The sequence below is a fragment of the Idiotropiscis lumnitzeri genome, chromosome 10, assembly GCF_059441095.1.
Source record: "Idiotropiscis lumnitzeri isolate Australia: NSW breed Sydney's pygmy pipehorse chromosome 10, RoL_Ilum_1.0, whole genome shotgun sequence".
Taxonomy (NCBI): Eukaryota; Metazoa; Chordata; class Actinopteri; order Syngnathiformes; family Syngnathidae; genus Idiotropiscis; species Idiotropiscis lumnitzeri.
In genome coordinates, this window is record NC_142400.1 from 5,112,228 (window position 1) to 5,128,610 (window position 16,383).

Consider the following 16,383-nt stretch of genomic DNA (forward strand, 5'->3'; position numbering starts at 1 on the left):
AGGTAAAGTTGAGTTTTGTGCTTGTGTTTTTCTTTTTTTGTTACTTTTCCAAATTTATTTTTTCAAGAAATTTCCGAAATAAGTGTGCTGACAAGAAGTGGATGTTATTCATTGAAATGGAAAAGCACTAGAACGGCGAACGTGTGGTTCACTTGGCAAAGCCGTATGAGCGTATTAATTAATTCTACCAAATGCACTACACTTAAGTAGATTGAGTCGATGAAGTCGATCAATAACAAATTGTGGACCTCTGCCTTTTAAAAGATGGAGAAACTGCTGAAAACGGGACAAAAAAAACGGAAATTTTGGTGAGGGAAGTGAAATGAAATGTTGCAATTAAGGAAAAACAACTTGGTTCTTTGCGTCATATTTTACAGTCGAACCACCGCAATAATGATTGAGTCCTAACAGATTCACATATTCACTTTTTTTCCCAATTTTCCTTAAATAATTAAAAAATACTTAATGTTTTTCTTTTGTTTATCCCCCCCCCAGTCGTCCGTGGGTTTATTCTAAACATTTCCTGCAGATGGCGCTCTTTTGCGTCTTTTTATTGGATTAAACCGTCGAAGAAACGTCGCTATATATGACGTAACACGAGCGCCGACGATTTGGCGCGATGTGCTACAAATTTGAAAATCCGAAGGCGGTCGCAACACATTTTGAGGACTGGGAGATCGAGTGTAAAAACATTCGCTTCCTCCCGTCTACACCGTGGTGAAAAGGACGGCGAATATTACAAGTGCGTCGTATGTTTAAAACTTTCACAGCGAGTCTTTCGTCAGGTATTGAAATGGAGGTCTTTAATAGTAATGTCGTACTCGTCACTGCAAACGTAGCTAAAGGCTAGTTAGCATGCCTGGCGCCTGAAACTTATTTTCAAAACCCTCCTTTGTTTCTCTTCAAGCTCTTCCTTCTGCTCAGTTTTTACTCCTATTAGTGCTTTATTTCTGTTGAGTCATTTAAAGTCAAACAAACCCAAGAGCTTGAATAACGAAATGTGGTTTGCTGTGATAACATAAGCCGTAGCATTGACGGGAATTGTTTTACTATTATTTTTTCTTCCGCAGCGATGTCGTGGGACTTTTTTGTGCCCGTGTGCGTAGGTGACCTGGTCAAGACCGGGGGGGTAAACCAGTACGTGGTCCAAGATGTGATCTCCCCAAAACAGCTTCCGTCCCATCTTAATAGTGAGTGGTCATCTCCTGCAAGGTTGTGCTTTATAATCATTCTCTTATCCCCTAACAACTATTTTCTATCATGGACTTTATAGTCCACTAACCCCTGCAATGCTGTTCCGTAATTACAATGTTTACTTAGTCAACATCAGCTTGTCGGGGTTACTTAGTAAATGCTGCATACATACTTTGTAACATTATTCTAACCAGTCTTTCTAACTTAATGTAGACATCAGTTTATGGCCTCATGGGATTATATTGCTTTTTCTAGTGACGTGATAGGCAGGCAGGCATTCTCAATAGAGCCAAATGTGACGAGATGGTCTCAATCTTGTTTTTTTTTTTTTTTTTTTCTCCGTTTTACATAGGATTCAAGACTGCATTGAGAAGCCAAGGGCCCTTGTGCATCCTGGAACACTTTGACACCGTCTACAGTGTATTACAGTGAGTATTGATTTCACTGTAACGCAAATCGTACACATGATTAGCCCTTCCCACCCGAAAAGATTTGTAATTGTGCATAGATGCCAAAATGGGACAGCAAAGAGACCGCGGGGCACCGTGCATCAAGAATGAAAAAGAATCATGAACGCATGTTATGTAAGTGACTGAAATATTGTCTTTAATTCTAAAGGCATGCCACCTCTGTGGATCTCACTGTGAAAGAGGACACTCTGGATTTGCTGGTGCAAGGTTGGAAATGTTCATGGTGACCGTTTAAAATGACTGGACTTCAAGGCTTGCAAATCGTATATTTTCCCTTTTCCTTTTTGTTGCAGTTGTCAACAGCCTGTCGACCTCCCTGCCCTCGTTGCTAATCTCTGCCTCCGTCCCAGCAGCGGAGCGAAAAGAGAATCTCAATGCCGTTAAAATGAGCGTCTTCTTGCTCTGCAAAATCACAGAGTCTCTCGAAAGTCACTCTTACAGGCAGAGCTTCGTCACGGCACCCGGCAAGGTATGACTTTGCGAAATGCTTTGACGGACGATTGATGTTTTTAATCGAAACGCCCCGTGATGTCGTCATGGCAGTCGTGTGATCTGTCGGACCGCGGATTATGCTCACTTGCTTTCTGTTTGATGGGTAATCTTGGTAGTGTCATAGTTATATTTCACTACTGTAAGGGCCCACCTACACTTGGACTGACGCTGCTTCTCTAACCTCTGTCCTCCTCGGAGTAATGGGATGGAACAGGCAGGAGATGTCAAACAATGTGTGAATGTCTGTCTGTTTTTTGAGCGTGTGCGATGTGTGATTCTGTATGTAGCAGTTGGCAAGAGGACATAGTCTCGTTGGAGGGTTTGGCAGATATGAGCCACAGTCTTTGGTAATCTGAGGGCATTTAGATGTCACTGGATGGTTAAAAGTTGCTTTTGTCGCATGAGGTAAACTGAAGTGGTTTCACTTTTTGCACAGAGTGGCAAAAAGGCCAAAACGGGTGAGGGACTCCAGCAGTGGGACAACGGGAGGGAGCGAGTTCTTCAGGCCCTCGTGCAGCTCCTCCATTTGGACATCCGCTCCCTCTGGAATCTTTCTCTTGTTGAAGAAGAGTTCACCAGGTACTTAATATTGCACCCTGATGAACGGGTACAATGGCGTGTCTTGTGGTCCAGATGTGTCCCCCTTGTCCAAGTTCCTAATTGTCCTTTGGCTTCCTTAGCTGCGTGACTTGCTGTTGCTACAAGCTACTCGAAAATCCGACCATCAGCCACGTCAAGAGCAAACCCACCCGAGAGGGTATCATCCATCTCCTCGGGTTGCTGATCAAGAAGTACAATCACCTCCTTGGTAAGGCGGGACAATGCGCCAAATGCAAAATGAAAACACCGGGGAGGAACATGGCGCTTCCGCGCATGCTAAACGGCCAATCAGAGCAGCTCACTTGAGTTTGTTTGGGTTGTGACAACATTGGTGCGTTCTTCATCGTCTGGCCAACAGGCGCAAGTGTGAAGGTGATCCAGCTGCTGCAACACTTTGAACAGTTGCCGCCGGTGTTTGCGCAGGCGGTGTATGTGTGGAGCACCGAATATGGAGTCCGAGCCATCATCGGGGAAGTCATCAGGTCAGTTTTATTTCGCCCGCCTATGAATAAAGTTTAAATTAACGGGCGGCGTGGTTTATGAGTGCCGCAAATTTGATTTCAAGTAACGAGCTGTCATTTAAATACACTTTATAAAACCAGCTTCTTGCTTTGTAATTCTCTCTTATTATTTTTACAGAATATGTTTCTATTTTTCTGTATTAGAAATGCGTAACAGTCTTTTGGGAGGGCTGTTGTTCTGTACTTTAGGGCGGTTTTATTTTAATAATCAATTAATCTTGTCGATTATTTTGTGGATGGCTCTAGAGTGAAAATCATGTTTTAATTTCCATCAGTAAATTTAAAAAAGAGGATTTTTTTTTCAAATTGACAGTGCAAAAACTATATATGTATTTTTTTTTTTAATAATTAGGTAACTAGTTTGGTCCATAAAAGGATTAAAAACGTTGATCATTGTTTCCGAAAGTAAAAGCAAATGTTTGTTTTATTTTGATCTAACGCAATGATTATCGATTTGCTTTCCGAGAGGAAATTTGAGTGTCGAAAGACTGAAATTCTGAGGATCTGGCCAATTTTAGTTCTCTAAACAATCCATTATCAAACCATAATGATCAATTAATTTGATAATCCATTCACCGTTTCTCCTTTACTGTCGCCAAATAGAGGTACCACCGTAAATTGTAAACATTTCCATTTTATTTTCTTCAGAGAGATTGGTCAGAAGTCAAGTGAGGAGCTTGTCAGAGAGGGGTCAGGGGTCAAAGCATTTTCATCTTTCCTGTCGGAACTCAGCGCTCTGGCTCCCGAGTTATTGATCCCCAACATCAGCGTGCTTATCACTCACTTGGAAGGCGAGGTACTTGACACTTTTCATACCAACTGGTGTTTTTTTTTTTTCTTTAATGCCTACATCTGTTTAAATGTTGACTAGAGCCACACGATGCGCGTGGCCGTGTGCGACATACTGGGCGACATCCTAGTGCGCGTCCTGTGTGGCGACGGACTGGAAGAGTCCGGCCGAGCTGACCGCGACCGTTTCTTCGACACCCTACAGGAGCACATGCACGACACGCACTCTTTCGTCAGGGCGCGCGTCTTGCAGGTGTACACGCGGATCGTCAACAGCAAAGTAAGCGCCCTCGCCTGGAAAGTTCATCTGCTCTGTCGTTTATTTACTCGCCGTTCTTTCCTGCGTTTAGGCCTTGCCGCTGTGCCGGTACAGTGAGGTGATGGGGCTCGCTGTGGGCAGACTGATGGACAAATCTATAAATGTGGTCAAGAGCGCCATCCAGCTGCAGGCAGCTTTCATTGCGCACAACCCTTACAGCTGCAAGGTAGACTCCAGACTAATTGACAATCCCGAGATTTTTATTAGTGATGGGGTCGATATCGATTATTAGTAGTCATGGCGGCCGATAAAACCGATATTTGAAGCTGATATTTATTTGTTGAAAAAAGGGTGAAAATGGTGTCTAAATTTAGAAAAACAGCAACTCCAAAACTCGATTTTAGTTTAATTGCCTTTAAGCGCGTTTATTAAACAACTTTAGTAATTATAACATCTTATAGTTCAATGAAAACAAACATCTCTTTAAAGTTTACTACGGCAAATTGTTTTTTGTTTTTTTTTTGTTGTGAGTTGTAGTGGACTGACATTTCCTAAATTTCGGCAAAGTCCGTTGGCTCCCATAGTGCCTGTGACTCGAGGTGAAAAAACAAACAGGCAGCTACTCACTGGACAAGGAACCAATCAGATGGTGTTGTGGGCGGGCCAATCGGCTTCTGCAGGCAGGAGCGCCAGCGCATCAAAGAGAGAACCAAAATAAATCGGCTTTTAATTTATCAGCCTTGAAAGTTTAAAAAAAAAAATAAAGAAAAGAAAAGACCGATGCCGATAATCGGCAAAATGCCAAATATCGGGCCCGATAATCGACCTAGCCGATAATCGGTCTGTCACTAATTTGTATTAAAAATGCTCTGACGTTTTTGCGTTTTTCAGTTGAGCAGCGCAGATCTGAAACAACCTCTGGAGAAGGAGACGGCAAAGCTGCGAGAGATGAAAGAGAAGCTGTGCGGGGGGGCGCCCGGTGAGCGTCACTCATACCGATTTTGTTTCTTAACGACGTGGTCTTGGCCCTGTTGCCCAATGATGAAACCAAGGCGAATACGAGCTGAGTGAACAACAGCTGGCTTCTTCTTGCCTCAACTGGCGGGTAATCTTGGCAGCGGAAAGGAGGCTTGTTCCTCTGCTGTAAGGGCCCACCGACAGTAACCTTGGCTCTGCCATTAGTTCTCCTGTGAAAGTTACGTTGGAGTCATCATGTGGATGAAGCCTACAGTGTGTGTGTGTGTGTGTGTGTGTGTGTGTGTGTGTGTGTGTGTGTGTGTTGAGGCCTGAAGTTCGCCCAGCTGTTTTCACGGTTCAGTCGGCAATGAGTTGCTTCTTTGGTAATCTGAGGGCCAAATAAGTGTTCCGGTTTTTACCTCAACGCAGCCGGTCATGCTTTGTCATCTCTTTTTTGTGATGCATTTCTTTCATCTCACTTTTAATTCGCAGCGCTCGCCCATACGTCATCCGGCTTCTTTGTTCAGCCGCAAGAATTTACTCTTGAAGAGCCTGACGCACTGCTTCCGCTTTTAGCCGCATCAAACGTCTTGGACGCGTTCACGCTAAGTGCTTTGAGTCATGAAGTTACACCTGTTTCCAAGCTCAACGGGTCCCATTCAAGTTTGTATGGGTTCATTAATGTGAGTGTAGCAGTAGTTGTTCGGAAAGCCTTTCAATATAATTGGAAAGGCTTCGTAAAGACCACAGTTGCACATTTCTAACCAAAAAAAAGACGGAAAAGCGCCGGTACGCCAGGATGTGACAAAATAAAAGGTAATCGGGGCATCGTGCAGAATTACGTGGCACGAGGAGTTTCCTTTTAACAGTCTTTCTGATGATTTATTATTTTTTTGCTGTGTTATTACATTGTAACGTGTGCCCTTGATCTGACACATACCTCTCCGTCAACTTGCCTTTGCAGTAATCAAAGCGTCCGAGCTGTGGGCCGCCATGGAGCCCGAACTCCGCATCACTGTCGACACGGAGCTGGAGCGCTCGGGTGATTCTGAGAAAGGCCGGCAGGAGGAGGGGGCGGATGTCGAGGAAGGAAACGAGATGGAGGATGACAGAGCGACGGCAGTGATGATTGCTCAGTACATCCGAGTCAACAAGTACAGGTAACCCTCGAGGTCACCATTGGCACAATGTTTAGATGTGATGGTTTTATTGTCGCTGGCGCAGGAATGCTGTGCGTCTTTGTATGAAAGCCCACAAGCGCTTCCCTGAGTCGGAGATGTTTGCCGCTCTGTCCACTCTCACTTCCGAGACTCTAATGGACACCCTGGCCCTTCTCTTCAAAGGTGAACCCGTCATTCACTTCACTTTGTGCGTCACTCAACACAAATGCTCTTGGCTTGTGAACCCTATTAAAGATTCAGTTCCGGTTGTTTCGTTATTATTCGAGGACCTTCCTTTGACATCTTTTTATGTCATTTGATTATAACTGACAAGTTCATAATAGAAATGGCATTTGAAGTATGTCCGAAACCAGCCACCTTGACAGTGACACAATATATTATCAGCGCTACGGCCACAGAGGACGACTTGCCTCCTGAACCGATGTCAAAGGAAAAGAATGTCATTTTAAAGCTGAACAAAATACGGGCGTATGTTTGGGTTTTTTTTGTTGTTTTTTTCCTTTGGTACCAACATAACATTTTCTTTATTTTTCTCCCGTGTATCCTGTTTGTGTTATTTTTTTGTTTTTCTCAAATTTACCCCACATAAATGTTCTCTCATTTTATGACCCGATGGAAATTATATCGACAATATTAAGATTAGCTTTTCAAGCATGTGATTATTTATTGGGGTATCATTTTTATAACTCAATTAAACAAGTAGTAAATTGGCATGGCATGTGGTGAAAAAGATTACTGTAAAAGTTAGTTTTCACCCCCCCCTTTTCTTTAGGCTCTGACCAGGATACCCCTGAGCACAGCCAGAACTTGCCACCCACGCCACAGAAAGAAGGCGATAAAGACGCAGCGGATGCTGAGCTTAAAAAGCAAGAGATGTTGGTGCAGTACCTCAGAGATACCGAAACCTTCGCCCTTCAGGTGGAGAAAGCCATCTCGGTCATTAACTCCATGCTGTACTGGAAAACCACTTCAGGTTGGAGGTCTAGAAGTCTTTAAAAAAAAAAAAGTTGCAAGAGTTCTCGTCGCATGACTCATTGGTTGTCGTTGGTTAGTGGTCCAGGAGGCGGTGCAGTTTTGCGTCACGGTATGCGAGTTTGGCGTGGCCAACTCACTCAGTGGCGTAAGGAAAATGTTGCCTCTGGTTTGGTCAACCGACTCGGCCATCAAAGATGCTGTCGTGCAGGCCTACCGCCGCCTCTATCTCAACCCCAAAGGAGACACCATCAGGTCCAGAAAACTTCTCTTCTTCGGCTTCTCCTAATAGATGCCTGCCACTTTGCAGTTGAGAAGTTAAAATGTTCGGGGTTAGATTGACTCGGAGCGGCAGAGTGATCTTTTGTTACAGTCAAACTAATCTTCTTTCATGCATCCAGGATGAAAGCTCAGGCTCTCGTGGACAGTCTTTCGGAACTGATGGTGGACGCGTCTTTAGGAACGATTCAGTGTCTTGAGGAAATAGTGAGTCGTTCGTTCATGACCGTGCGATGATGTGGAGTGAGAATTAGTGTTGTTCCGATACCACTTTTTGGGTCCCGATACCGATAACTGCCTGTGCAGTATCGGTCGATACCGATATTGTACCGATACTTTTGAAAAATCTAAATATAAGCGCCATTTTGCTTGGGATTCTCAAGAATTGGATACTCACTTGGATTTCAAATGATCCATTCACCATTTATTAAAAAAAATATCATTTGGAGCGTTTGAAGCATGAGACCAATGTTGATATCGCTGAACCGATATCAGTATTTTAAGGTATCGGTATCGGAACAACACTACTGAGAATCAATGAATGCCAAACAAGACTAGAACGTTCTTCCACGGTGATTTAGCATCCAATTCTGTCCCCTGTAGGTGCAGGAGTTCTTCGGCAGTGGCAACAGTCTGGAGTCGACTGTGGTGCAGGTTTTGTGGGGGCGCTTTACTGGCAAAACTGAAACGTCTGCTTTGTACCGGCGAGCTGCTGTGCTGCTACTGGGCATGGCTGCACGGTGAGACAATTACCACACTCTGCGTGCAAAGATGCTCAGCTTCGCAACACGTCCTGGCGCGAGACACTTTCGATTCATTTTTTTTTTTTTTTTTTTTACACCACCAGCAATCAGGCAAAAAAGTTTTTTTGCAGCAGTAACAAACATGTCCATGAGATCTAGTTTGTTCATAAATATACATTTTCTGACGTACGTCACTATGTTAAGGGCCCAATCCTGTTATCCAGCAAATCATCACACAATAATTGCCGGTTGCTTTTCTGTGTAATCAAAGTCGCAGGAATGCTGCCAGTGTTTTTCGCTGCATATCCCGGTATATATATTTTTAGTGTTCCACTGCTCCAGGGTAGCGCGCTCGCAAGCGCAAAGCGAGACTATCTGTGGTTCGCCCACGCTGCTGCCGGTCTTCATCCAGCCGGCAGCGTTTACAACCTATTAAATGTCACGCGTTTTTCTTCTAACCCGCCGTCCCACGTAGATTATCTGGCCAGGCCACCCCACAGCTCTCGAGTTAATGCAGGCCATACTTTTGCAGCGCTTTTTGCATGGATGCGTTTTGTGAACAGGGCAGAAAGGGAAGTGGTGCTCAGCAACCTGGACACGCTTTGTTCCGTGGCTCTGGGAGAAAAAGTGACTGAGGACTTTCTCCTGGCGAGAGACGCTGTGATCACCATCTGCAGCATCACTGACCATCTTAGGGTAAGAGGTCTAATTAGACAAGGAGTCCCAGTAGTTTCCCTACAGATTTTTATTTTATTTAATTTATTTATTTTTTATTTTATTTATATATATATTTTTTTTTAATAATTTTTATTTTATAATTTTAATTTTTATATTTTAATTTTGATTTTATTATTTTTATTTTTATTTTTTAACTTTTCCTGATACGCCGTGGCCTTGAAAAGTCCCATTAAGTTTTCCTTCAAATACTTTTAGTTCCATCAACAAACAAACCAAAAATAAAATAATAATAAAAAATTCTGTCACACCATATATAATGTTTCTTTCCTCAGCAATCAAGAGGTGCACCCTTCAGATTGCCTCAAGAACATCAGCTCTTTACCCGCCTCACACAAGCAATTGCTGAAGGTATCAATCGTTTTTCTGACACACGTGCTTAGCGTGTTCGTATTTTTCATGTGTTTCATCTGTTGCCCGCGGGCGTTTGTTCCAGGTGCCATGATGGAGAACCCGCACTGGCAGAGCTTCATGCAGCAAGCCGTCCGCCTCACGTACTTTCTGGCCGAATCTCCTGACCAGCTGTGCTCCCGCTTGCTCCAACGCACCGCTCGCCTCCTGCTCGATCAAATAGCCGAAAGCGGTGAGGTGAACAAGGATGTCGGGCAAACACAAGAGGGATCTCAAGAGTCTGGTGAACAAGGTGGCAACTTTTAGGAGTGCTTAGCACACACACACACACACTCTTGTTTCACGCGTGTTCTCCTCTCCCGCAGTGAACTGTGTGTGTCTGGCTCAGCTGCTGGCCCTGTGCGGCAGTGTGGCCTTCTGGCAGGTGTCTCACCTCGAGCGCAGCGTGAGCAGTGAGCTGCGCAGGCGGCGATTAGAGACCGAAGAGAGGGAGGAGAAGGAAAAGGGTCCATCCAGCAAAGCTAAGGTACATCACGACTGCTGCGTGTGTGTGTGTGAACAAGTCCACCATATTTTTTTGCCCCCGTTTTTAGATTGATTTATTTTTATCTTAACAGATTTTTTAGACTTCTCTTATAACATGTTGTAGTTTCTTTAGAGTAAAGAAATATAGTTTTGGAAATTTAAAAAAAAAAAAAAAAAGTCAGTCTTTAACGAAAATCAGTTTTGCTCCCAAGTCTCTTACGTCCAATTTGAATGATCCAACAGCTGACGGCAAATGAGAGCACAATGGAGGAGGAGCTCGGCTTGGTCGGCGCCTCCGCGGAAGACACGGAGGCCGAGCTCATCAGGAAGATCTGCGAAACGGAATTACTGGCTGGTGACGATTGCATCCAATCACCCCCCCCCCTTTTTTTTTTTTGTCCTGCGTTTTAGCTGCTCATTACACACACGCTGCCGTATTGATATGCTAATGTCCTGTTTTGCTTCCATCCCACCCACTCGTCCTCTTTCCTCAAGAGGAGAACCTGCTGAGTGTGTTCCTTCCCTTGCTGGTGAAAGTCTGCAGCTCCCCCGGACGCTATTCCCACCCTCAGCTCACCACGGCCGCCTGTCTGGCCCTCTCGCAGTACATGATGATTAGGTAAAACCCATTTCCCCGCTGGTTTTGTTCTCCTCGCAATGACTACGCAAATCATGAGGATAATTGTTGCCCTTTTTCGCTTTTTTTCCCGTCTCCAGCCCGTCTGTTTGTGAGGAGCATGCCCGGCTCATGTTTACAGTGCTGGAGCGTTCCGCACTTCCGGTCGTCAGGGCCAATGCCATCATAGCCCTGGGAGACCTCACTGTCCGCTTCCCCAACATCTTGGAGCCCTGGACCCAGAATTTATACGCCAGGTAGTGTCACGAGATTCCTGAGGCTAATCAAGGTCACAACAGAACAACCTCATTTCCGGTGGTGCTGATTGTCATATTCAATTATTTTTATTTTTTTTCTAAATCATGCCCCAAGTGTATCATCCCCCGTCAATACACTCGCCTGACTCATGAGCAAAAGTTCACTCCTTTTTTCTTAACTTGAGATGGCTGTCATCAAGCTCACATGCCGTCGCTATGGCAACAAGCCCCGCACTTTATGAACCGTGTCGTGTCTCTCTCCGAGCGTTTAATTAAGAACGTGTAACAGATTGCCGGCCGGTCACTCTGTTGTAATTATGCATCGGAAAGTGAAATGTTTTACACTTGTGTCAAGAACTTGACTTTTAAAAACGCTTTAATGGATTTTAAAGTCAAAGTAAAAGCCGGCGTGCCCCACGGCCAACGTAGAAAGCTGATGTTCCGTTTGATGTGTTTAATTATAATGCTCCGCAATGCACGCATTTTTGGTGTTTGGGAAATGTCAAACGTTCATTTTTCTTTTCTAATGCCTCATTGCCCTCCCGGTGTTTCCTACCTGATAAGTCCCCCCCCCCCCCCTAATTGTCTCCCACACAAACACCTCCACTGTCCTCGAAGCGGCTGCTGCCGCGGGGCCTTCCGATAAGCGTATTAAGAATTAATTACCCCGTTCATTGCCGCAGTAAGCCGCCGCATTGGCATGCGCAAGTGGCGTGTACGCGTTTCTGATCTTCTGCCAGAAATCCTACTCCTTGGCATAAATGAGCGATGCTTAATGAGTTTCTTTTGTGGCGTGAGTTTGATTGGGGCAAACTTTTTTTTTTTTTTTGGCCATTTAAATGTGCCTTGCGATTGATTGGCAGGCAATCGGTCCGGGTTAGGGTGCCGCTCACCTGTCACCAAGCGCAATCGAAAATGGATGCTGCGCACGCGCTAAAATGTCCGCCCTCCACTGATGGCACTATCGGTACTATGAAGTTTATGCTAATGTGACACGATCCTCCCGCAGGCTCAACGACGAGGTCCCCTCGGTGAGGCAGACGGCCGTGACGGTGCTGACTCAATTGGTGCTTAAGGACGTGCTGAAGGTCAAAGGTCACGTCAGCGAGGTGGCCGTGCTGCTAATTGACCCCGAGCCGCACATCGCCAGCCTGGCCTTGAACTTCTTCAACGAGCTGGCCTCCAAGGTGCGCACTCCCACACGTTTTGAGTTTGAATAATTGGGCTTGCGCGCCACTGCTAGCTGCCAATCATCTTTCACCATCAGGACAACGCAATTTACAACCTGCTCCCGGACATCATCAGTCGTCTGTCGGACCCTGAGAGGGGCATGAGCTCGGAGGACTTCAACATCATTATGAAGTGAGTTGGCTGCATGATGACTTGTCAGATTCCTGAGCAGGAATTTGCAATTAATTTTCCATCGCGGCCAAATGACAGACTGCTAAGAAATGGACACCTCTCATTGGGTATTTCTATAAAGCAGCAAATTGATACATGACATGAACGATATACAAGCCGCTCCAGGCTATAAGCCGCAATTGTTTATGTTGAAGATTTTTTTTTTTTTGACTGCATGTACAGAACAATTTTGTACTGTGAACGCACATAAGTGTATTTTCTGAACTATAGAGTGCCCCTAGTGGCGAAAGAAAAATCTACAGAAAAGCCGCACCGTTGTATAAACCGCACCGTTGTATAAGCCGCATGGTTCAAAATCTCGGAAAAGGGTAGCGGCTGGTAGTCCGGAAAATTTTGTACTCAAATGTTTCAGCCGACCATTGCCGGATCGATTACTAGCAGCGGTCTTTACGGCAATGAAGCTGTTTGGCTGAAGACAAAAAGCGGAATTTCAAGTCTTAATACGTTAAAAGTAAAATAAGAATCAACCCAAGATGCACAAATCCGGGGCAAAATGATTTATCGGCAACATATTTGTATGTGATGTTGGAAGCATGCTGCAACAATTGGTTGCTCCTAGACTTCTTTTTTTTTTTTTATAAATAAGTAGCAACTTGATGAGCGACCGGTACAGAAAAGGAACGGTGGCTTAAATACTAGATTGCGTGCAATTAAAACTGCTCCTTCAAATATCCTAGTCTTAATTTGAGGCTATAATTTATTATTTATATATATTTCTTCTTTTTTTTAGACAGCTCTTCTCCTACATCACCAAGGAGAGACAGACCGAGTCTCTGGTGGAGAAACTGTGTCAACGCTTCCGGACGGCCAGGTGAGAGCGTGACCATCACGCGCTGCTTTCTCGTTGCGTCGTCTTTTGTCTTCTTTGACGGCGTCCCGCCGCGGCCCCTTTTGTGAGCACGCAGGCGGCGGACGTGTGGGTAATTAGTTTTGTGCGTGTGAAGAGGCTAACTGACATTTAATGCCAGTTCACTTATTAATCACACGCTGACATAACCTTCCCTCAACTTGTCGCGGAGGCAGTCTTTCCGTGCTGTTGGAGAACGCCGGCGGAACAATGTGGCGAGACCTCTGCCTCGTGTCCACCTCTGACTCATCCATACTCTAAGGAAGGACGTTTTACATTACTCAGTGGCAAAGTGAATTACAGATAGCAAATGCGATTTGTTCCAAATGCCAGCACAAAGCCGAATCCACGAGTAAAAGATCCCGAACGGTGTTCCATTTGCATAATTTTTAATCCGATTGAGTCGCTCAAATTCGTCTTTCTTCTCTTCTCCGCAGGACGGAGCGTCAGTGGTGCGACGTGGCCGTCTCGCTGTCCCTGCTGGCCATGTGCGAGCGCGGCTTCAAGAGGCTGCAGGAATGCTGGGAGTGCTACAGCGACAAGCTGACCGAGCCTGGCGTCTACCAGCCTTTGCTCGCCATCACTGCCAAGCTGCGCCGCGGAGCCAAAATCCAGTTCAAGGTGCCGCGCGTCAATTTGGCCAATGATTTGATTTGATTCCAATTCTGATGCATCGCTACATTGGCTTACATTTTATAGTCCGTGTAAAACATTGATACCTTTTTTTTTTTTTTAACACAACGGCAGAACGGACGGAAGAGCGAGGATTTATATTTCACACTTTGACTTTAATTCAAGTGGCAAGGCAACCTGATTTACAATGGCCTCATTTAAAAAAAAGAAAAAAAGTTCCAGTTGCATTATTTGCTGCATTTAGAAAAACAGATTTACCAGGAGATGATGTGTTTTGGTTAAAAAAAAAAACAAAAAAAAACATTACATTTTAAATGAAAGTGAACAAAAGCATAACAACAATGTCTTTAAAAAAACACCCTATTTGGAAAATAAAACATTAAGGTTTATTCATTTAATTTTTTTTTCAAGTTTGGCGGGCCGGATTAAAACATTTAACGGGCCGCCTGTGGCCCCCGGGCCGTAGTTTGCCCACGCCTACATTAGAAGCGTTTTAATTTACTTAAATAGGGATAATTGATTTCATGTAACAATGCTTGCTTACTAGCTTTCATTTGCTTTATTTATTGTTTTGTGTTTTTCATACAAACATTTATTGTAGTGTGTCGCACGAGTCCAGTCAGTCGTATACGGAGGACCCCGAGTACGTCCTTTTTTTTTATTTGTTTGGCGTTAACGAGTGGCGATTGTATCCTAGAGCCAAGTGGATGACTTTGAAAAGCGACTGACTGCGGTCCACACGCGAGGCTTGGAGAACGTGGAGAGCCCCGAGATGGATGAAGAAAATCCAAAAGGGGGACAAGCCACTGGCAAGACGGCCGCGCGCACTCTGATGCCCGCGAAGGGTCGACCCAAGTCCAAGAGAGGTTTGTGCATAGTCTTCAGATTAGCCCTTTTTTTTTTTTATGTACTTTAATTATTATTAGGGCTAGACCGATTACTCTCTTTTCCGATTTAATCGTTTTTTTTTTTTTATCGGCTCTGTCAAAATGTCTGTCATTTTTCACACACTTTCACACTGAAACCTCGGCTGCTAACTTTTGCCTAGCTCGACAAAAATTGCCCCCCGTTGTGTCTTTTGGCGCCATCCAGGTGAGTCGAAGTCGTCAGCTTCCAGCCAGTGCGAGGACAGTTTTGTGACGCCTCAGAGAACTCGCAAATCCAAGAAGAAACCCGTCATCACCTTCAGCAGTGACGAAGAGGAGGCTGATGAGGGTGAGTCCACCTGACAAACTTGTGACGAAATAACTAAAGGTGTTTCACTTGTTTCCTCGGAGGAGGTGATCACCAGACAAAGATATGCAATGTGTACGATTGGCAAATCATTTCCCGCGCTCGTCCCGAGATCCGGCGACATGTCCGCTTGTCATCCTCTTGCCTTCATCACGCTTCAATCTTTCTTTCATCAGATGCTGTGCTGACGGAGAGCGAGACCCCGAAAGTCACCACGCCGATTGCCCGCACATCTCGACGAACTCGCCTCAGAAACTGAACAGTTTTTAAATTTTTGTTTTTAAAACATTTTTTAAAATTTCTATTTTTTTTTTTTAACTACGTAGGGCCGCCTGGCATGGCGATAACGTGTCCCGCATCGCATCAAGACATCTAGTAATAAACTTGGATCGGATGTGGTTGTTTGAAACAGTCGTGTCGTTTTGTCGCATCACCGTCCAACCTGCCTGCTGGGTGACGAGCACAACTTTTACACCAGAGCTTTTCAAAGTGTGGCGCAGTGCTCAATGAAATCATCTGGGGTCATTTTGTGGATCGTCAATCTGAATTTGCTTTTTTTTTTTTTTTTTTTTCCTTCCCATCAGATTTGACATTAGAAAAATCTCAGTCGTGTAGGTCGTAAGGAGAAAAAAAAAATCTTCAATTTCCTCAAGCTCTTGTGCCTCCCCCGAATGCTTGCCTCACTTTTTGAAAACCGCTGGTTCCTCGCATCGCTCCAAGTGACATTTCGGTGTTTGGACAGTGATGTGTCACCACCTGTGCTATTTTCCTTGCAGTTTTCCCCTCGGCCTCACCCAGCACGACGCCTTCCCACTTTGGGTGCATACTAACGATCCTTTTATTTCCCCATCGCTTATCTGACATTTAGTTTCATCGCAGGTTGGCCTCACTTCACTCATCAATCTTTTCTAGGTCTGTGCCTGCTGATTTATTTTTTTTCCCCCCTCTTCACCCGCTGCCTACTTTTTTTTTTTTTTTTTTTCCCTCCCACGGTGCTCCTCTCTCTGCTGACATCACATGCACGCTAGTTTAAACCCCCACCTCACCGCCTCGTTCCCTCCCTCCCATGATTGCTAATCTCTCCCTTTCGCCTACTGCCTACCCCCACATGTTGTCCTCTCCCAAAAAGGATGAGAGGGGTGAATTTTTCTATGGATGTATTTATGAGCGGTTATGTAAAGCCCCCCCCCCTCCTTTCCAAACGCAGGCTTAGCAATGCAACTCCACCTGAGTTTTGGCCACAAATGGCAGCACTTATTTTCAAGTAGGTATTAAATCTTCGTTGCTTCGTCGATGTTTGTTGAACT

General features: G+C 44.8%; 1 protein-coding gene and 2 non-coding genes across 3 annotated transcripts; all 3 read left to right on the top strand.

Moving 5' to 3' along the window:
• Nucleotides 1-645: 645 nt before the first annotated feature.
• Nucleotides 646-15,489, top strand: ncapd2 (non-SMC condensin I complex, subunit D2). Its single transcript, XM_088307162.1, has 32 exons — nucleotides 646-785; nucleotides 1,071-1,190; nucleotides 1,547-1,622; nucleotides 1,813-1,871; nucleotides 1,958-2,133; nucleotides 2,593-2,735; nucleotides 2,837-2,964; nucleotides 3,115-3,238; nucleotides 3,926-4,073; nucleotides 4,149-4,346; nucleotides 4,417-4,551; nucleotides 5,217-5,304; nucleotides 6,247-6,442; nucleotides 6,507-6,625; nucleotides 7,236-7,436; nucleotides 7,516-7,690; nucleotides 7,837-7,921; nucleotides 8,318-8,454; nucleotides 9,021-9,153; nucleotides 9,468-9,543; nucleotides 9,629-9,835; nucleotides 9,909-10,069; nucleotides 10,312-10,423; nucleotides 10,564-10,687; nucleotides 10,786-10,941; nucleotides 11,951-12,128; nucleotides 12,209-12,303; nucleotides 13,094-13,174; nucleotides 13,648-13,831; nucleotides 14,541-14,709; nucleotides 14,936-15,058; nucleotides 15,253-15,489. Exons 1-32 carry the CDS (start codon nucleotides 752-754, stop codon nucleotides 15,333-15,335), a joined length of 4,224 nt encoding a protein of 1,407 aa, XP_088163288.1. The 5' UTR covers nucleotides 646-751; the 3' UTR covers nucleotides 15,336-15,489.
• Nucleotides 2,185-2,517, top strand: LOC148328759 (small nucleolar RNA U85). Its single transcript, XR_015845726.1, has one exon. It is a non-coding gene; the product is annotated as a small nucleolar RNA U85 (small nucleolar RNA).
• On the top strand, nucleotides 5,359-5,679 carry LOC148328760 (small nucleolar RNA U85). The gene has a single exon (XR_015845722.1). It is a non-coding gene; the product is annotated as a small nucleolar RNA U85 (small nucleolar RNA).
• Nucleotides 15,490-16,383: the final 894 nt, after the last annotated feature.

Coding starts and splice junctions, on each gene's coding strand:
- ncapd2 (XM_088307162.1), top strand. CDS start 752: ATGTTTAAAACTTTCACAGCGAGTCTTTCGTCAG. Junction 2,134..2,592: donor TCGTCACGGCACCCGGCAAG/GTATGACTTTGC, acceptor CTTTTTGCACAG/AGTGGCAAAAAGGCCAAAAC. Junction 10,424..10,563: donor CGAAACGGAATTACTGGCTG/GTGACGATTGCA, acceptor TCTTTCCTCAAG/AGGAGAACCTGCTGAGTGTG.